Source organism: Paroedura picta, chromosome 12 (genome assembly GCF_049243985.1).
Source record: "Paroedura picta isolate Pp20150507F chromosome 12, Ppicta_v3.0, whole genome shotgun sequence".
In the NCBI taxonomy this organism is placed as follows: domain Eukaryota; kingdom Metazoa; phylum Chordata; class Lepidosauria; order Squamata; family Gekkonidae; genus Paroedura; species Paroedura picta.
In genome coordinates, this window is record NC_135380.1 from 1,738,555 (window position 1) to 1,758,492 (window position 19,938).

General features: G+C 52.5%; 3 protein-coding genes across 4 annotated transcripts; all 3 read right to left on the bottom strand.

Annotated features, from left to right (window-relative positions):
- Positions 1–49: 49 nt before the first annotated feature.
- Positions 50–3,505, bottom strand: LOC143821329 (nicotinamide N-methyltransferase-like). Its single transcript, XM_077305176.1, has 3 exons — positions 3,272–3,505; positions 2,636–2,843; positions 50–2,077 (listed from the first exon to the last, which is right to left on the bottom strand). The coding sequence occupies exons 1-3, from the start codon at positions 3,423–3,425 to the stop codon at positions 1,657–1,659; spliced, it is 783 nt and encodes a 260-aa protein (XP_077161291.1). The 5' UTR covers positions 3,426–3,505; the 3' UTR covers positions 50–1,656.
- Positions 3,506–5,033: 1,528 nt separating this feature from the next.
- LOC143821330 (nicotinamide N-methyltransferase-like) lies at positions 5,034–10,034 on the bottom strand. 2 transcript variants are annotated; one of them, XM_077305178.1, is made up of 4 exons: positions 10,012–10,034; positions 8,750–8,844; positions 7,395–7,602; positions 5,034–6,074 (listed from the first exon to the last, which is right to left on the bottom strand). In XM_077305178.1, exons 1-4 carry the CDS (start codon positions 10,017–10,019, stop codon positions 5,654–5,656), a joined length of 732 nt encoding a protein of 243 aa, XP_077161293.1. In that variant the 5' UTR covers positions 10,020–10,034; the 3' UTR covers positions 5,034–5,653. The 2 variants fall into 2 exon arrangements, with proteins under 2 accessions (XP_077161293.1, XP_077161292.1); XM_077305177.1 differs by lacking the exon at positions 10,012–10,034 and having other exon boundaries at positions 8,750–9,006.
- Positions 10,035–10,675: 641 nt separating this feature from the next.
- LOC143821836 (nicotinamide N-methyltransferase-like) lies at positions 10,676–16,961 on the bottom strand. Its single transcript, XM_077306250.1, has 3 exons — positions 16,577–16,961; positions 13,453–13,660; positions 10,676–11,986 (listed from the first exon to the last, which is right to left on the bottom strand). The coding sequence occupies exons 1-3, from the start codon at positions 16,722–16,724 to the stop codon at positions 11,566–11,568; spliced, it is 777 nt and encodes a 258-aa protein (XP_077162365.1). The 5' UTR covers positions 16,725–16,961; the 3' UTR covers positions 10,676–11,565.
- Between the last annotated feature and the right edge of the window lie 2,977 nt (positions 16,962–19,938).

The following is a 19,938-nucleotide window of genomic DNA, read 5'->3' on the forward strand; positions in this document are numbered from 1 at the left end:
GGCGGGGTGCTGGTGGCTGCAGAGAAACACAGGCAGATTCCAGGGCGGGTTATCAGAAGCAGGATGCCAGAGTTTAATTACCAGAGTCTATAAATTTTACAAGACTTGTCTAATCAGGCCAAGGTCAGTCTCCCAGGGAGAGACTGATGGGGGAGGAAAGCAGGGCGGAGGGGGCTGGAGGGGGGAGGACAATGTTTACTCTAGCTAGTTATCTGGCTGGCCTCAGCTACAGGCACAGCTCCATCGTTCAGGCTGTTGCGTAAGAGTGTTCAGACAGGGCCCTGATCTTACTTGGGAGCCGTTCCACCAGGCAGGAGCCAGGGATCCTCAGCTGGATGGCATTGCTCAATCGGAGAGCTTTCTATTCAGAGAAGCAGTCCCTCCAGCCAGTTCCTTCTTTGCCGTGCCCTGGAGAGTTCCTTGGTACGGGAAAGGGAGAGAATGAGCCCTGCTGCCAAAGTCCATCCTTTCGCTAACAAAGACCAGCCCCATCCCACTCTGAGCTCACAAAACAGATTCCAGCTATCTCTGCCAAGTACAGCTGATGAGAAGCAGATGGCAGGGCTCACACCAGGGCTGCTTCTCCCTGCTCTGCCGGGGTGGGGTAGGGGCCCAGCTAAAAACAGCAACACAGATCTCTCGTGCTCTGTCTGTCCCTGCAGCTCCTGGACTGCCAGCTGCAATCTGGGAAATCCTTCCAGATATGGAAGTGGTTTAGGGCATGCAGAGTTGGGAAAGGGGTCCTGGGGATGCCAGATCTGTTCCCCTGGATAAAAGTTTTGCTTTGGATAGCATGATACTCCACTGAGATCCCTCCCCGTGACAAGTCCCACCCACTCCAGGCTCCCGGGATTCTGCAACCCAGAGCGGGCAACCCAGGTCCAGCAGAATGTAATGTCATAGACACCCCCCCCCCGGGCAGACGTTTCCCCCAAGGAGAACTTATTTCTCTTGTGTGGAGATCAGATTTAATACTGTGAGAGCTGAAGAGGAAACATCCAGCCTTTCGGAGGCAAGCAGGAGGATCCATGCGCCAGTCTGAGTGTGCTGCAGGTTCAAGACCACGCTGACTGCTGGCTTAGCCGGGTGGCCCATTAAGAGGGCAAAATGTGTCCTGAGGGGGGTTGGCTCACTGCCAGTGGAAAACGAACTGGTCGTTCTACCGGAGGTAGACAAAGGGGTGGGAGTCTTGGGGTCTCTACAAACGTGGGCAGGAAGGGTGATGGGGAACAGCTTGGAGCATTGCTCAATTGAGGGTAACAGGTGAACGGAGGCCGGGCTTGGGTGACAAAGGGAATGTGTATCAATAGATCCTGTTCTGAGCCCTGCATGTCTCCAGGGTGAGGAGGGGAAATAGCCACCCAGTTCCTGCCCCTCATGGCCCGAATTTGCTTTCTCAGCTGCTGCCCGACTGGTCTCCGTTTTGGCTCACTTTGGCTCAAGAAGTGCCCTGCACTGAATGTTTTGGGGTGATCCACAAAGGGGTGATATTGTCTCAAGTTGCTCCTCAGTGGGAGGGGGGATCGCCTATCCTATTATTTTACCCAGCTGAGATCCTTCCACTGCCCAAACCCGGCTCTCCATCCTCCAATCCCTCAGGATCTCTTCCAAAGGATTTGGCAACCCGAGCTGTTCTAGCCGTTGACCGGAGGCCCTTCAGTGTTTCCGAGCGACCAGCAAACACACTTGCTGAGCATCATGCAGAGCGCCCGAGGAGCTCAATGGGGTCCCTTCCAGCCACTCAATAACAAAGCCAGCCTCTTCCAGGGCCTCTTCTACAGATTTCTGATCCAGGTAGAGGCAAGAGAACTTGTGCTGGCCAACCATGTACCAAGTTTCTTCCAGGATGGCAAATAAGACCAGATGCCCTTTTGGTTTCAGGAGGGAGCTGATGTTCTTCATGGCAGAGCGGTAGGTGGGCAGGTCCTTGCAAGCCCCTTCTAGGCACAAGGTGGAGAGCAGGCAGTCGGCAGGAGGGAGGGAGACCGGGGCCAAAGGGTTGGGCTGGGTCACATCGCACTTCAGGACTTGCTTGATGGTTCTGCGGAGTTTCTCCTCCTTCTGGGCCCACTTTTCCCTGGAACAGAAGAAAACATGAATGGGACAAGTTCTCTGCCCTCAGCCTCCTTCAGATGCCCTTCCCCTCAAAGGCCAGCTCAGGCATTCAAGGGCATCACATGATCCTCCGGAACTGCCAGGTGTCCGAACCAGAAGGCCTCCCTGGGCACCCCCAGCACAGGAGCTGCTGAGGCCCCATGGGTCCAACCCCCATACGGGCCTTCTCCCTCCTGAGATCACCCGGCTGGGTTTCTGGTCAGGGCTGCCATCTCTGAGTTGGGAAATGCCCAGGTGCATTGGAGGGAGACTGGAGGGGGCAGAGTTGGGGGAGGCGAGGGTCTTCCATGGGGTGTCACGCCAGAGTCCCCCTTCCAAAGGTAAACTGATTTCTCTGCTGCCTAGAGGGCCATTATGAATCTGCCCCGCTAGAAGTGCCCCTACTGTCACCTGAAATGGGCCTGTCTCCAACATGTAGGGTAGGGAATTAGCCGTTCATGGACCCCCTTGCCAGACTGGTCAAATTCTGCAGGTCATCTGATCTCTGTCACTTTGGAGCCCCACAACTCCAGTGACATACCTGTCCCCTTCCAGCTCACAGACATATTTCACCACCGGGCTCCAGTCGAAAGCTCCCGGCTCCTTCCGCAGCCAGCGCTGCATCTCCTCCCGGTTCTGGTCGGTGTAATCGGTGGCGATGATCTCTCGGAAGGACTCGCAGGCCGAGAGCAGCTGGTAGATGGTGGGTCCACTTCCGATGTCAATCAGGGTGTCTCCCTTAAGGCCACCTGCATGGCACCACACATTTGGTCACATGGCTATTTTTGCTCAGTGGTGCTTCTTGTAGGGCAGTTAGCCTCCAGTTGAGACCTGGGGATCCCCTGGTTTTATGTTGGGGGGGGGGGTCTTCTCCCATAGACCCATTATGTACAGGACCCTCCCCCCTCCCCCCCTCCCAGCTGCTGCCACTCTTGTTGTTTTCCCTTCTCTGTGAAGCTATTTGATCCTTTGCTCTGCACCTTCTCAGATTCAAGGCCTGCTGGCACAGATCCCTTCCCAACTCTGTGGCAGAGGTCAGTAACCAAGTTGGCCAGTCCTGCGCATAGCGAACAGGAGCATTAAAATTTACAGGGCAGGTGAGGGGGGGGGGTGAGGGGGTTTGATTCTCTGGTTGTCGGTCAGAACTCTAAAGCAAACAGAAGCTGTCGAAACTTACCTGAGTGGAAAGCTTTGTGGAGAGTCTTCAGAGAAAATACAAGCAGGGCACTTGGGTCCCCTTGCCCCGGACCAAAGGAGTAGTACGTCTCCAGGTAATCTTTCGGGGAGAAATGCTGAGCATAGGAGTCTTTCTCAGTGAAGGTCCCCTCCATGATGCTTGCGCGGCAGAATGCGTCAGTGTTTTTCTCTCGCCTGCCAGGGCAGCTCTAGGACTCCAGCCTTGGTCGAATTCTTTTTGCCTACCCCACCCCCCACTCACCAATGGCTAACTTCCCCATAGCCCCGCCTTCTCCATGTTCAACTAGAATTAGTTCTACAAGGACAAACAACCTCTCCCTGTAAATTGCAGGGCTCTGGCCATGGTGCTCTCTGGCTTCAGCACCCACTAGGGAGGCAGACATCACGTCAGGGGGAGGGTTCCGGGAGGAGGGGCACTGGACTCCCATTTTATGAGTCTCTCCTCTGCCCCAGCCTGGCTTTACTTGTGCAGTCTCAGCTGTACCAAGCAGTTTATGATTGTCCAGTTCTCCTCGCCTCCCCTAGAAGGGTGCAACTGAGCATCTCAGCTCCCTGAGCGTGGGTCCCTCCTCTGCACCCCATAGTGTTTGACCAGCCGGCCCCTCCCCTGGCAATCCCTTCCCCTGACCGTGAACTGAAGCTTCCCACTCAGGCTGCAGGATGGTCCTGATCCCAGACCAGCAAGCGTGGCAGCCGCACCAGGGGGTCACCTCAGGCCTGGGGTAACTAAAGCACCAGCCCCCATCGATCGCATCTATTTGTTTTCTCAGACGTGATGCTCAGCTTGTCTTCCAGGGAAGGGAATGGGTGCTGAGGGGGACTTGTAGGTTTCAGTGGAACTGCAGGGAGACAGAAGAGCAAGATATACCTCCCTTGAAAAACCAGAATCCACCTGTCAGAATCCGAAGCTTTGAAGAATGGGAAAATAAACTGGCTGATTATGCAGTAATGGTGAAATTAACAACTTATTTGAGAAATAGATCACCTTGAATGTTTATTATGCAAAGCAGGAGATAAACTTGGAAGGAGAAACAGTTCAAAACTTATACAAAAATATGTTGTAACATGGATAAATGTATTATATTGCAGAAATAGAACGAGGACGTGTTTTGAATATAAACATATAAGAAAAATAGTTTTGGAACAAAAATTTTCATGTGTAGAAGAGCTGGTTTTTATCCCCCACTTTTCCCTACCTGGAGGAGTCTCAAAGCAGCTTCTAATCGCCTTCCCTTCCTCTCCCCACAACAGACACCCTGTGAGGGAAGTGGGACTGAGAAAGCTCTGTTTTGACTGCTTAGTGACAACATCTCTATCAGGACTGTGACTAGCCCAAGGTCACCCATCTGGCTCCATGTGGAGGAGGAGCAGGGAATCAAACCCGGCTTGCCAGACTAGAAGCCGCTACTCTTAACCGCGACACCAGTTTTAGATTCCTTCTTTTAAAAACTGGCTATATTGGAATTTGTGGCAAATGTGTAGAAAAGAAGAAATATGGAATATCTAGAAATAGTATTGATGATAGTAATAATATAGGTCAAAACATGTTGATTATGAAATAAGAAATTTAAATTGGAAATATCAGTTGCCTGAAGAAAGAAATATTCTATTTTGTGGAGAATGTTTTGGAGATGTCGGGGAGAAAATGTTCTTCCTGATCCATATGTGATAGTTTAGAATATTTTTGTTAAATATGATTTGCTATGTAGGCCCTCCTTCATTCTTTGTGTCCCTTATATATATTTGTCCTGCTTTTTCACCCCCCCCCCGGGGAAGGCTTGGGTTCTGCTGGGCGGCTACATCTGCGGAGCGGGGAGGAAATCGGTGTCCCCCTTTTCTGTTCACGGTGCTGGAGAAAAGACCTGGAACAGTCACAATAAATTTGGGCTTGCCAAAGGAGAGGATATGAAACTAAAAATAATAATTAATTCACAGAGGGGCGATCTACAGAGGGGTAAATACAGCAAATTCTTAAAGCTCTGCTTAATGAGAAGAATCGTGCAGTGTTGGCTAAAGTTGCAAATATACTTTGTTCTATGGTAAAAGTTAGCCTCTTGCATATGCAGAAATGCTCAACTGGGCATTGGATTTCAGTGTATAGCATCTATGTCCACCTGTGTTGCGGTTATCTGTATTCATCTGAATTTTATGCCATTAAGGGTAATCTATATCTATATCTGTCTACATCTGCCTTAAGTTGCTCCTCAATGGGAGGAGAGATCCACTAACTGTATAGCAGTTTTTTACCCTGCTAAGATCCCTCCAAACCTTGCCCTTGCCGGGCTCCATCCTCAAGTCCCCAGGAATCTTCCCCCAAAGGAGTTGGCAACCCAAGCTGTTCTAGCCGTTGACCAGATGCCCTTCAGTGTTTCTGCGCAACCAGCGTGCACACCCCCTGGCCATCATACAGAGCCCCCGAGGAGCTCAATGGGGTCTCTTCCAGCCACTCGATGTCAAAGCCGGCCTCTTTCACAACCTCTGCTAGAGATTTCTGATCCAAGTAGAGGTAAGAGAACTTGTGCTGGCCAACCCTGTACCACGTGTCTTCTAGGACAGCCAACAAGACCAGATGCCCTTTGGGTTTCAGGAGGGAGCTGATGTTCTCCAGGGCCAAGCGGTAGGTGGGCAGGTCTTTGCAAGCCGATTCTAGGCACAAGGTGGAGAGCAGGCAGTCGGCGGGAGGGAGGGAGACCGGGGCCAAAGGGTTGGGCTGGGTCACATCACACTTCAGGACTTGCTTGATGGCTCTGCGGAGTTTCTCCTCCTTCTGGGCCCACTTTTCCCTGGAAACATGAACAGGACAAGTTCTCTTTCCCCCAGCCTCCTTCAGATGCCCTTCCCCTCAAAGGCCACAAAGGCCACACATTCATGAATGCCACATGATCATCCGGAACTGCCTCCCAGTGCAATCCTGGCATAGCTACTCCTAAGCCCTGACACCTATAGCTTATTATTTACTCACAGGAAAGCCCAATTCGCCACAGTCATCTGGCAGCCAGGATACTGGGCAGACCACATGGTCTGCCTTCCCCACACTCCCGGAGGCAAGGAGGACGCGGCGAGCTGTGATGCCACCAGGAGCCCAGGGAGAGCCGAATGGAGAACACATGGATGGCCACCTGCACCCCCCCCCCAACAGCATACCTCCTACTGGCTCTTCCTTCTCATGGCACAGAGGAGGAGGAGGAGGAGGAGGAGGAGGAGGAGGAGGGTGGAAGCAGGGAAGAGCCTCTGATTGGCTCACAGTTGGTGCGTGTCGTCCCCCACTCCTCCACCGTATTTAGGTCGCCAATTTCCAGGTGGCGGCCTGGAGATCTCCAGCAATAACAGCTGATCTCCAGGGGCCAGTTCCTCTGGAGAAAACAGCTGGAAGGAAAAAGGAAAGAAACAAGGAAGAAGAAATGGAAAGGAGAAAAGAGAAAGAGGAAACGGAAAGGAGGAGGGAGGGAGGGAGGGAGGGAGGCAGAACGAGAGAGAGAAGGAAAAAGTAAAGAAGAGAGTTGGGTGCCTGGGTATCCCTCTGCTTCCACAAATGGCTCATCAAGGCAACATGCTTGAGAGCCCTACAAATCAAGCACATTGCCTTGATGAACCGTTTGTGGAAGCAGAGGGATATCCCAGGCAGCCAACTCTCTGGCCCCGCCCTAAACTCCAACTGGGGCTGCTGCTGTTGCCCTGTTCTTTGTTGTTCTTTGCCAACTCATTCCTCAGGTGTGAGTGGCCCAAGATCATCTAGCTGGCTGCAGGTGGTTGAGGAATCCAACCTGGCTCCCCAGAGTAGATGCCACCACTCTTATGCACCACACCACACTGGCTGGGAGACAGGAGAGACTAAGGACTCCCAAGACCATGAAGGCAGGCAGCAAGTAGGGTGGCCAACTGCAGACTGGGAAATCCCTGGAAATGGGGGAATGAACATGGGGCAGAAGGGATTTGGGGAGGTGGGGGTCTCAGCAGGATACATGCCATAGAGTTCACCTTCCAAACCTGCCAGATTTCTCCAGGAGGACTGAGATCTCCAGGAGTCTGGAGATTACTTTCAACTCTGGGAGATCTCCAGGTCCTATCTGCAGGTTTGCAGCCCTACAGCTCGAACAACATACCTGTCCCCTTCCAGCTCACAGACATATTTCACATACGGGCTCCAGTCAAAAGCTCCCGGCTCCTTCCGCAGCCAGCGCTGCATCTCCTCCCGGTTCTGGTCGGTGTAATCGGTGGCGATGATCTCTTGGAAGCACTCGCAGGCCGAAAGCAGCTGGTAGATGGAGGGTCCGCTTCCGATGTCAATCAGGGTGTCTCCTTTAAGGCCACCTGCATGGCACCACACATTTGGTCACACCAGCTGACCCTACAGAGCTTCATTCTGCTCAGCTGAGCTCCTTGTAGGGATGCCAACCCCCTGGTGGGACCTGGGAACCCCCTGGAATTACAGGTTGTCTCCAGCTTAAGGCGATCCATTCCGCTGGAGAAAACGGTTGCTTTGGGGTGCAGCATTACAACATTCCTTCCCAACAGCCCACCCACTCCTGGCTCCAGGAGTTTCCCAGCCCTGGCTTCTTGGGCAGCCACAACTGATCTACACTTCCCAGATAGCCCAAGGAAAAGGATGCAGGTCAGCAGACGTGGCCTCCCTGTTGCTTGAGCTGCCAGCTCTGGATCCCTGGATGAGAGGGCTCCGACACCTGGATGAACAATTCTGGGCGATTTGGTTATGGAGCGGGCTTGGGAGGGGCAGGACCTCACTGGGGGCACGAAGCCACGGAGAGCACAGCCCACGGCAGCCATTTCTCATGGGGGGAACGGTCCTCCACAGGCTGGAGATCTTCCGGCTGCACCTGGAGGCTGGGGGGGGGGGGACACCTCCCTGCCTGAGACTGCTGGGCCTGGAGCTGCAGTTGGTCAGCATCTGGTTAGCTAGCTGAGCTGCGTGGCTGCTGGACCCCCCATCACCGGGTGCTGCTCAGAGGTCTTCAGGAGGGTTACTTGAATTTGGGAAATTTAAAGTGGAAACTGGAATAAAAAATTACAGCCCCAGACGCTGGCAGGAGATGTCTGAGTGAGGTTGCCAACAGGCCAGGAGATGCCTACCAGCTGGCCTGCTCTTGTGGCTTTAGAAGCCAGCTGCTGCCACGGGATGCATTTTAGGAGCAGGGTTGCCAGCAGGCCCCAAATAAGAGGCCCGGTCCCTTCAAAAGCTTTCTACGGGGACTGTATTTGCCAGACAACATGATAAAATTTTAACCGCCATGCCGTGAAAAGCTTTGCTTCACCCCTTCCAAAGATCTTGCTGACCCCCGGGGGGGGGGGGTTGCCCGGCTTTTAGCACCTCAGAGGCAGAGGTCAGCAACCAAGGTGGGCAATCCTGTGCAGAGCAAACGGGAAGGGTTTGATTCCCACGTCGCCGGTCGGTCTGTTGGTCATCAGAGCTCTGAAACAAACAGCAGCCATCGAAACTTACCTAGGTGGAAAGCCTTGTGGAGAGTTTTCAGAGAAAAGGATAGTTTCTTGTCTTCTTGCACAGGGCGAAAGGAATACTGCGTCTCCACGTAATCTCTGGGGGCAAAATGCTGCGCATAAAAGTCTTTCCCAGTGAAGGCCCCCTCCATAACGCTGGCCCACCTGCAAAACGCCCACCGCCTGCTTTCGACCCTGGTCTCTCTCCGGCCTCAGCAGCTCTTGTCCGCTAGCCCAGGTTGTCTCCTTTTTGTCTTCCCTCCCCCGCCACTCACCAGTGGCCACCTTCCCCATCGCCCCGCCTTCTCCGTTTTTAACGTATGGGGAAACAACCGTGTTCCCATAAAGCTGCACAACTCTAGAGGAGGGATTTTCTGGCTCCCACACCCTCCTCTGAGTGCTACGGGGGGGGGGGCTGGCTCCGGGCCAGAGGGGGGATTTGGGGAGGTGGGGCCCTGGAATCAGCCCCAGCCCGTCTTTGGTCATCCAGTCTCAGCTGTACCAACCTGTTTATGATTACCCAGTTCTCCCCTCCTCCCCTAGCAGGACGGAACTGAGGATCTCAGCTCCCTGGCCAGGAGATGTGGGATGTGGGTCCCTCCTCGGTTTCCCAGAGTTTCCGACCAGCCGGCCCCTCCCCTAGCAATCCCTTCTCCTGACCGTGAACTGAAGCTTCCCACTCAGGCAGCTGGATGGTCCTGATCCCAGACCAGCAAGCGTGGCAGCTGCACCAGGGTGGTCACGTCTGCACAGGGGTAACTAAAGCACCAGCCGCCATTGATCAGATCTGTTTGCTTTCTCAGGTGCAATGCTTAGCTTGCCTTCCGGTGAACGGAATGGGTGCGGAGCGGGACTCCTAGGCTTCATCCGAGTGGCAGGGATGAGGAGAGAGAAAGGAGTGAGGTCTGCCTCCATTGAAAGAAATGGGATCATGAAATGGGATCCTGTGCAGGATCCAATGCTCTCCCTCCCCCCCCCCCCAGTGCCCCGGTAGATGAGCTGGTTCAGGACTGGAAGAGCCACCTCTCCAAAGCCACCCGGGAGATTGCCCCCTCTCTGCTCCAGTCCCCAGCCAGCCCCCTGGTACACCTTTGAGTTGTGTGAATCAAAAGAGGAGCAGGGATGGCTGCAGCGAATTTGGCAGGAAACGTGTGACGATGGGCCTCAGGAACAGTGCAAAGACCGCAAACCAGGAACAGTCTGCAGCACCCCTTCCCTCTGCTGCTTCACCCTCAGCCCCGTTTTCAGAACGATTCAAACTCTGACCTCTGCATCCTCCCAAGTGACAGGCCTGGAGCTCAGCGGTGAGGCTTCTGGGAGCTCTTCTGCAGAGAAAATCCTGCCGCGACCTTTCTGCTGACCTTCATAGAGTCATGGAGGCCCCTTGGCTGCCTCCGGGTCCTACTATGGTTGCGCCAATCCCACAGCATCCGGGTAGCAGCTCAGCCTGCCACATGCCCAGCCCCCTCCTGGCTACGGAGAGCCAATTACTTATTTTATTTTATATTTTATATTTCTGTACTGCCCTCTCCGAAGGCAGAGAAATGGGAAGAGTACAATTGGGCTCCTTCAGTCAAAAGTACTCTAAGAGAAGGAGAAATTGCAACAACTGATTTATTTTGCAGTAATTCCCCCTGCAGCCAGCTTTTGCAGAGGGGGTGGTACCCGTTCCCCCCCGAGCAGAAGAGCCCCTCGTCATGGTCTGCAAGTCCTTCCCAGTCCCAGGCAGAGCTGGCTGGCAGCTCCCGCGGGGGGGGGGGGGCAGGGGGGGGAGAGAAATCCATTTGAGTCTGCAACAGGTAAGGGAATTCTTCCCAGTTCCTTGGCAGCTAGCTCCAAGAGGGCTCTTGGGAAACAAAGCAGCCTTTTGTCACCCCGTGGGATCCTGGTAACACAATCAACAGTGCTATGACTACACAGGACAAACGTATATGAATAATATTTTTATAACGTTTATACACATCCTAAGGTGGGAAGGGGACACACAACTGAGTCCTTGATTGAAGGGATACATTAAAAGAAAGATGTCAACAGGCACAATTTCCCCCAAGCCCTCTGCTGATTGGCTTTGCTCCCGAGAAGGCTTGGAGTGAGGGGCTGAGCAGCACTCCAATAGAAGAGGGGAGCATTGGAGCACCTTTCCCATGCGAGGGGGAGGAAGCTGGTTGGAGTTTTGCACCTCCTAATGCATCCCGCTGGTGATGGGTGAAGGGGGGGGCATGTTCCTTTTTTTGTGCGCGTTAGCATGCAGTTGCATTATGAGGCATGCTCAACAGATACAGATATATGTGCATTATTTTCAATTAAAGATATGTGTTTTTTTTAAACAGAATATATTGGAAGTTGTGGCAAATATGTAGAAAAGAAGAAATCCTTATGTAATAATATGTAATAATGATAAAATTAATAATATAGCTCTAAAAAATACTGCTTATGAAGTTAAAAGTTTGAAATGCCTAAAAAATGGAATCTGTAGAAAATGCTTTGGGGAATATAACGAGGGGGAACCCTTGAAGTCTGGTTGTGTCGGCCCGCCCTCTTTCTTTGTGTCCCTTAGATATTGTTATCCGGTGTTTTGTTTTGTTTTTTAACTAAAAATGTTCATTTTAAAAAAGGGGTCTGAAGTTCTCTGCTGGGCTCCTACATCAGCAGGGGAGGAAATCAACCCCACCCTTTTTATCATGTGGCTGGAGAGGAGACTTGGAACAGTTGCCATAAATTTGGGTTTCCCAAGACGAGGATGGGCAACTAAAAATGACAAGGGATGATGCCCAAGAGAGTTGGCAACCTGAGCTGTTCTGCCTGTTGACCAGATGCCCCTCAGTGCTTCTGTGCAACCAGCAAACAAACCCTTTGACCATCGTAGGAAGCCCTTGGAGACTTCATGCTGGCCGCTTCCAGCCACTCGATATCAAAGCCGGCCTCTTCCAGGGCCTCTTCTACAGATTTCTGATCCAGGTAGAGGCAAGAGAACTTGTGCTGGCCAACCGTGTACCAGGTGCCTTTCAACATGGCAAATAAGACCAGATGCCCTTTTGGTTTCAGGAGGGAGCTGATGTTCTTCATGGCCGAGCAGTAGGTGGGCAGGTCTTTGCAAGCCGTTTCTAGGCACAAGGTGGAGAGGAGGCAGTCGGCGGGAGGGAGGGAGACCGGGGCCAAAGGGTTGGGCTGGGTCACATCGCACTTCAGGACTTGCTTGATGGTTCTGCGGAGTTTCTCCTCCTTCTGGGCCCACTTTTCCCTGGAACAGAAGAAAACATGGACGGGACAAGTTCTCTGCCCTCAGCCTCCTTCAGATGCCCTTCCCCTCAAAGGCCAGCTCAGGCATTCAAGGGCATCACATGATCCTCCGGAACTGCCAGGTGTCCGAACCAGAAGGCCTCCCTGGGCACCCCCAGCACAGGTGCTGCTCAGGCCCCATGGCTCCAACCCCCATACGGGCCTTCTCCCTCCTGAGATCACCCGGCTGGGTTTGTGGTCAGGGCTGCCATCTCTGAGTTGGGAAATGCCCAGGTGTTTTGGAGGGAGAGACTGGGGACAGGAGGGACATCAGATCCCCTCTGCCACAGTGGTCATTTCCTGCAGGTGATCTGATCTCTGTTGTGTGGAGATTACTTGTAACAGTGGAAGATCTCCAGTCACCTCTTGAAGATTGGCAACCCACAAGGGCAGGGTCTGGGGAGGGAAAGCTCCTTCATGGGGTACAAGGCTATGGAGTTCAGCTTTCTCCAGAGGGATGGATTTCTGTCACCTAGAGTCCAATGTGTATACTGGGAGATCTCCAGGCCCCATAGGTGCCCCATAGGTGCCAATCTTAGTTCTCCCCAGTTGAGTGTTGTGGCTAAGACTCTAATCTGAAGAGCCCCATTTGATTCCCCAGTCCTCCTCCTCCTTCTAATGCAGCCCGCTGGGTGACCTTGGGCCAGTCACTGATCTCTTAGAGCCATTCTCACGGAACACTTCTCTGAGAGCTCTCTAAGCCCCTCCTGCCTCACAGGGTGTCTCTTGTGGGGAAAAGAAGGAGAAAATGGTTGGTTTGGAAGGTGAATTCTATGTAGGACCTCCCCACTGAACTCCTTCCCTTTCCTAGTCTCTGCACTGCCCGTTCTCAAACTGGAGATGGCCACCCTACCAAGACAAGATCAGAAAGGTGACTGGCCTTCCCACTTCCTGGTCTCCCTCTCCACCCTTCTCCTCCAGAGTTGTCCTCCTTTGTCCCTGCAGCCCTTGAGCAGAGCCATGCAGGATCTTTGCCAGCTGATGCCATGCTTGTTTCTGCTAGTTGCCTTGCTGGCTCTTGCAAGGGGAGAAAGGCAGGATATGAATTTCGTTTAGAAGAGAAATTATTATCAAAATCCAACAAGTCAAGGCCAAGGGTGCCTGGGAGGTGGTCCTGCAGGATCAAGGAGGCTGAAGGGTGAGAGGGGGCAGAAGGGAGAGACAAATAAATAAATCAGAAGACCAAGAAGGGAGATAGATCATTAGTAGGGCTGCCACCTCCAGATTAGGATATCCCTGGAAATTTGGGGGTGGAGCCTAGGGTGGGGGGCATTTGGGGAGGTGGGGATGCCATAGTGCCCACCTTCCAAACCCGCCAGATTTCTCCAGGAGGACTGAGATCTCCAGGAGTCTGGAGATCACTTTCAATTCTGGGAGAACTCCAGGCCCTACCTGCAGGTTTGCAGGCCTACAGCTCCAGTGACATACCTGTCCCCTTCCAGCTGGCAGACATATTTCACCACCGGGCTCCAGTCGAAAGCTCCCGGCTCCTTCCGCAGCCAGCGCTGCATCTCCTCCCGGTTCTGGTCGGTGTAATCGGTGGCGATGATCTCTCGGAAGCACTCGCAGGCCGAGAGCAGCTGGTAGATGGAGGATCCACTTCCGATGTCAATCAGGGTGTCTCCTTTAAGGCCACCTGCATAGCACCACACATTTGGTCACACCAGCTGACCCTACAGAGCTTCATTCTGCTCAGCTGTGCTCCTTGTAGGGATGCCAGTCCCCTGGTGGGACCTGGGAATCCCCTGGAATTACAGATTGTCTCCATCTGAAAGAGATCCATTCCCCTGGAGAAAATGGCTGCTTTGGAGGGTGGATTCCATAGCATTGTATTCCACTGTGGTCTCTCCCTGCCCCCAATTCTGCCCACTCCTGGCTCCATCCCCAAAGGCTCCAGGAATTTCCCAGCCCACAGCTGGCAACCCTAGTTTTTTGGGGAGGCCAGGATTGATCCACAGTTCTCTGATAGCGCAAGAAAAAGCTTCCAGGTCAGCAGCCATGACCTCCCATCAAGGTCATGAATCCTTGGCCTAAAGGTTTGAAGAATCCAAGGAGTTTTTGTGATGGAGAGATTTGGGGGGGGGGAGAGACCTTGGTAAGGAATAATCCACAGAGTCCAGATGCAGGCGTGTGCAGAAAAGGAGGGCTTTTGGGCTCTGGCTAGTTGGGGCCAAGATGGCTTGGGGCGACTGTGCAAATGCTTCTCTCCGTGGATCGGCAGAGAGGCTTCTTTCCCTGGGATCGGCTTTGGCTGTGGGGGTGATCCCACCGAGAGAACGCTTTCCCTGGGGAAATATTTTGGGGGATATTCGGGGGGGGGATAGGTTTCAACCAGAAGAGCCGGCTAAACAGCTGATCTTGCCGACAGCAGATCCTTAAAATATCCCCTAAAACCCCAAATGCACATCCTTCATCCACAGTAGAAAGCAGTCCTTTTGTCAAGGGGAACTGTGCTTTAGAGCAGGGGTAGTCAACCTGTGGTCCTCCAGATGTCCATGGACTACAATTCCCATGAGCCCCTGCCAGCGAATGCTGGCAGGGACTCGTGGGAATTGTATTCCATGGACATCTGGAGGACCACAGGTTGACTACCCCTGCTTTAGAGATCTGTTGTAATTCTGGGAGAACTCCAGGCTCCACCTGGAGGCTGGGAACCATACTGCCTGAGCATCTGGTAGAGCCCGTATCAGTGTTCCCTGAGCAGCCACCCACATGTAACTTCCCCAAGAGCTTCCCTGGCTCTAGAGACATGTTGCATTGCCCTGGAACGCACCTGGGGCACGTAGAGGCATGTGCTAAGGTCCCTCCCAGGGTGTCCGCCTCCAGACCTCCTGGCCACCCTGTTCAAGGGGAGAAATCCACGTGGCTCAATACATCTTACATTTAACAGAAGAATTCCCCTGTTCCTACAAAAGGCGAACGTTAAGCATGAAGAGAAGTTCTTGTCTTCAGAGTCTTTAGTATCATCAAAATAACAAATGCCAATTCCAACAAGTACCATTTTTAGATCTGTATGTATCCATCAATCCGGATCACCCAACTGAGGTCGGATCTTATCAGAGTCAAACTTAAGAATCCCTGTCTCCAGTATAGATCTTATCATCCACTACGTCTTAAGAATAATATGCGTTACAGACAATATACTGGATGGAAAAGAAACCCTGCTAAATAAATTAATCCCATACATGCTGCACACAACTGGACCACCCCGCTAATTGGCTGAGGCGACCCCCTTGGAGTTTCACAATCTGCAAGGAGACGAGCCTCTCTAAAGAAGAGAAATGAAATATTTAAAGTCCAGTCCTGGCTTCCTGGCCCCAGATTGGTCGGTTCATTTGAAAAGACAAACGTGGCACATCGCATCCAGCAAACAATAAAACGGAACTGGCATAATGTGTGTAATCTTCCAGGCTGCCCATGGGGACTTCTCCTAGGCCTAAGGAGAATGTGATCATGAAGAGACCGTGCAGACCTCGTCTAACTCCAGTTCCGCATGCCCTGTTTGTCCTTTTGAGGATCCTAAAGACTCAGGAAATGACAGCTTCTCCCCCCGCTTAATGTTCTCCTCCAGGCACATGGGAATTGTTCTGTTAACAATAGATTTCCTGAGCCACGCATTCCCCCCCCCCCCCCCGCTTGCATGCCTCCTTCATTGTGTATTTCCACCGTGTTCTCTTCTCCATCATGTTCAGGGGGCAGAACACCTGACCGCTAATGACCGCTGGGTCAGCAACACCACTGGCCATCGTGGGCTTAGCAAACAGGAACCATCAATCCAACAGGAGGTATTTTAGAAGAAGAAGAGTTGGTTCTTAGATGCCGCTTTTCTCTACCCGAAGGAGGCTCAAAGCGGCTTCCATTCGCCTTCCCTTTCCTCTCCCCACAACAGAAACCCTGTGAGGGAGGTGAGGCTGAGAGAGCCCTGATATTACTGAAGAAAAAGAAGAGTTGGTTCTTAGATGCTGCTTTTCTCTACCCGAAGGAGTCTCAAAGTGGCTTACATTCGCCTTCCCTTTCCTCTCCTCACAACAGACACTCTGTGAGGGAGGTGAGGCTGAGAGAGCCCTGATATTACTGAAGAGGAAGAGTTGGTTCTTATATGCCGCTTTTCTCTACCCGAAGGAGGCTCAAAGCGGCTTACAGTCTCCTTCCCTTTCTTCTCCCCACAACAGACACTCTGTGAGGGAGGTGAGGCTGAGAGAGCCCTGATATTACTGAAGAAGAAGAGTTGGTTCTTATATGCCGCTTTTCCCTACCCGAAGGAGGCTCAAAGGGGCTTCCATTCGCCTTTCCTTTCCTCTCCCCACAACAGACACCCTGTGAGGTGAGTGAGGCTGAGAGAGCCCTGATATCACTGCCCGGTCTGAACATTTTTATCAGTGCTGTGGCGAGCCCAAGGTCACCCAGCTGGCTGCATGGGGGGGAGTGCAGAATCGAACCTGGCATGCCAAATTAGAAGTCCGCACTCCTAACCACCACACCAAACTGGCTCTTTATTCCCAGGTCGCTCTAAAACAGAGCTCTGAAACAAACAGAAGCTGTCCGTACTTACCCAAGTGAAAAGCCTTGTGGAAACTTTTCAGAGAAAAAGCCAACTTCTTGTCTTCTTGCCCAGGATGGAAGGAATAATACCTTTCCATGTAATCTTTTGGGGAGAAATGCTGAGCGTAGGAGTCTTTCTCAGAGAAGGCCCCCTCCATGATGCTTGCACGCCAGCAGAAGGCTTCTCGAAACAGGTTTTATGCTTCTCTCGCTTCTGCCTTGTCACCTAAGCAGAGATTTTTCTCTCCTCGAGGTTTCATTAATTTTTCTCTTCCTGCCCCACCTCACTAATGGTTACCTTCCCTAAAGCCCCGCCTTCTCCGTTTTTGACTTCTGGGAAAATGATGCTGCCCCCATAAAATTGCACAACTCTAGCCAAGGGGTTTTCTGGCTTCAGTGTGCAACTCTGAGTGCTATTGAGGCTGACTCTGCGCCCAAGGGGGGATTTGGAGAGGAGGGGCGCTGGCCTCCCATTTTATGACTCTCTCCTCAGCCCCAGCCTGTCTTTAAGCATCCTGTGCCAATGTGCCAATGTGTTTATGATTACCCTCTCTTTCTGCAGAAGACAAAACTCTGAGGATCTCATCTCCCTGGGCATGAGATGTGGCACGTGGGTCCCCCCTCTGCACCCCAGAGTTTCCGACCAGCCGGCCCCTCCCTTGGCAATCCCTTCCCCTGACCGTGAACTGAAGCTTCCCACTCAGGCTGCAGGATGGTCCTGATCCCAGACCAGCAAGCGTGGCAGCCGCACCAGGGGGTCACCTCAGGCCTGGGGTAACTAAAGCACCAGCCCCCATCGATCGCATCTATTTGTTTTCTCAGACGTGATGCTCAGCTTGTCTTCCAGGGAAGGGAATGGGTGCTGAGGGGGACTTGTAGGTTTCGTCTCCGAGGCAAGGATGTTGTTCTTGTCAGACATTCAGGCGCTTGGTGATCCCACAGTGCAGCTGTTGTCACGATCCCCGGCCCCACACTGCCCCCGCAGCCTGCCGAGTTCTGGCCAGTGCCCCGTTGGATCGCATCCAGCCACTGTGCTCTTGGTCGACCTGGTTTCCTTTTCCCACTGACCGGTCCTGGCATAATTGCTTCCTCCACTCAGCTGGATCACATGATATGGCCAAAGTAAGTGAGCTGGATTTTCGTGATTTTGCCTACCAATGATTTGTCAGACTTTATGGGCTATAGTATTTCCTTGTTTGTGAGCTTTGCTGTCCACAGAACCCCCAGAAGCCTTCTTCAATGCCAGAGTTCAAACAAATCGATCCTTCTCTTGTCTGATTTTTTTCATCGTCCAACTTTCCCGGCCACAAGTGGCTTTTGGAAATTTGATAGATCTAACTCAGGGGTAGTCAAACTGCGGCCCTCCAGATGTCCATGGACTACAATTCCCAGGAGCCCCCTGCCAGCGAATGCTGGCAGGGGGCTCATGGGAATTGTAGTCCATGGACATCTGGAGGGCCGCAGTTTGACTACCCCTAATCTCCATTTGGTCGTCAGGCTTCTGTCTTTGCTTTTCCATGTTTAGTTCAAGCTCACCACTGCTGAGCGACCCAGAGCAACTCAACATTTAATTTCCATACAGCAATCACCCCCCTTTTTGGTAGTGGGATGAATACAGATCATTGGCCAGTGATTCGTTTCCCAGATTCTCTGGCACAAGGCTGCCATGGTTTTGATTGGGACCAGGGGCATGAGGTGAATGCCTGGGGCCTGTTGTTTGGCGATTGCTTCAAGGCCTGTTCAACTTCCTCCTCAAGAATGGCCCGCTCAAGTCTTGCTTCTATTTCTTTTTCATTTTGAAGAGAACAAACATCTGTTCTGCACGAGTACCGTTCTTTTGTGTATTCCCACCACCCGTTCTTGATGCTCTATTGGTCAGTCAGCTGGCCAGGCATGAGGAGAGTGAAAAGAACGAGGTCTGTCTCCCATGAAAGAAACTGGATCTTGAAACGGACTCATGTGCACTGTCCCATGCCCCCCCCCGCCCCCCCGGAACAGGACTGGAACAGCTGTCCACCGAAGCCATCCACAAGATTGCCCCCAACACCCTCTATGCTCCTGTCCTAAGTCAGCCTGGGGTATACCCTGAAGCTGTGTAAACGGAGAAGAGAGCAGAGATGGTTAGAGAAAGTTAGGAAGAAAACCCGTGATGAAGAACATCTTGAAACAGCACTTTTGAAAAGCACGAAACAAGCATCTAACTACTGCCCAGTCTCCCATTTGGCATTTCTGGGTAAGGTAATGGACTGTGTGGCCATCCAACATCTCTGGAATGTCTTGGAATAAACATTGGCTCTTGATCCCTTTCAGTCCGGTGCTCATCCCATCCACCCCCCCCCCCAGTCCTTGGCCAGATGTCTGGAGGCCATGGTGGACTGGCTCAAGCGGAGAAGTTAAATCCAGCTAAGAAGGAGGTCCTTTGGATGGACCGTCATGTCCCAGATGGGCCTGGTGCTTGATGGGGTCCAACTGATTCCTTGGGTGACTATCAAGAGCCTGGGATGCTTCAATCTCTGTGGAGGCCCAGGTGTCTTTACGTGTGCCAGGTGAGGCAGTTGGCACCCCATCTGTCCTGCCCATTGTGATCCAGGCAAGGGTCACCCCCAGACGCTTTCCCAGCTATGAAAAGAACTAATTCAAGGAGACTAGTTGCTGGCCCCCTCCACCTCCACCCAAGTGTGGAAGAATCCCTGCAAGTGATATTTCATAGTTTTAATGATCTTTATGTGATTGGCTAGGTAGGCTCTTCCTCTTTCTTTGCGTCCCTCAAAAATTCACATCCACAGTCAACAAGGCGGGAACAATATAATATATAACTTTGCTTGATGCTTCAACCCCCCCCCCCACACACCAGAATGGGTCCCGATCAAGATGGGTGATAGAACAGCCAGGAATTATGACAAACATCTGGGCCCATTCTAGTACTGGGCCTGGGGAAAACAGGCCCTGTGGAACTCAGAGAGCTCTGTCAGGGCCCACAACTCTCCTGGCAGCTCATTCCTCCAGGCAGAGGCCAGGACCGAAAAGGCCCTGGCCCTAGTTGAGACCAGGCACACCTCTCGGGGGCCTGGGATCACCACAGATTCAGATCCACAGACCGAAGTGCCCTGCAGGGGGCATAAAGCAGTCCCATAGGTGGTCCCATAGGTAGGGAGGGCTCAAGCCACGTATAGCCTTAAAGGTCAGAACCAAAACTTTGAACTTGATCCAAAAGCAAACTGGCAACCACTGAAGTGGGGGAGGAAATCACCCTTTTTGGCCACCGGAGAAGAGACTTGAAGCAGTTGCCACAGATTTGGGTTTCCCAAGACGAGGACGGGCAATTAAAAATGACGAGGGACGATGCCCAGAGGGGCCATCCACGGGGGGGGG

Bases quoted from the DNA above. Each gene is read 5' to 3' on its own strand.
- LOC143821329 (XM_077305176.1), bottom strand. From the start codon at position 3,425: ATGGAGGGGACCTTCACTGAGAAAGACTCCTATGCTCAGCATTTCTCC. The intron at 2,844-3,271 runs GTAAGTTTCGAC...GGTGCCATGCAG, and splicing joins CCACAAAGCTTTCCACTCAG to GTGGCCTTAAGGGAGACACC. The intron at 2,078-2,635 runs GTATGTCACTGG...CTTCTGTTCCAG, and splicing joins TGTGAGCTGGAAGGGGACAG to GGAAAAGTGGGCCCAGAAGG.
- LOC143821330 (XM_077305177.1), bottom strand. From the start codon at position 8,897: ATGGAGGGGGCCTTCACTGGGAAAGACTTTTATGCGCAGCATTTTGCC. The intron at 7,603-8,749 runs GTAAGTTTCGAT...GGTGCCATGCAG, and splicing joins CCACAAGGCTTTCCACCTAG to GTGGCCTTAAAGGAGACACC. The intron at 6,075-7,394 runs GTATGTTGTTCG...TCATGTTTCCAG, and splicing joins TGTGAGCTGGAAGGGGACAG to GGAAAAGTGGGCCCAGAAGG.
- LOC143821836 (XM_077306250.1), bottom strand. From the start codon at position 16,724: ATGGAGGGGGCCTTCTCTGAGAAAGACTCCTACGCTCAGCATTTCTCC. The intron at 13,661-16,576 runs GTAAGTACGGAC...GGTGCTATGCAG, and splicing joins CCACAAGGCTTTTCACTTGG to GTGGCCTTAAAGGAGACACC. The intron at 11,987-13,452 runs GTATGTCACTGG...CTTCTGTTCCAG, and splicing joins TGCCAGCTGGAAGGGGACAG to GGAAAAGTGGGCCCAGAAGG.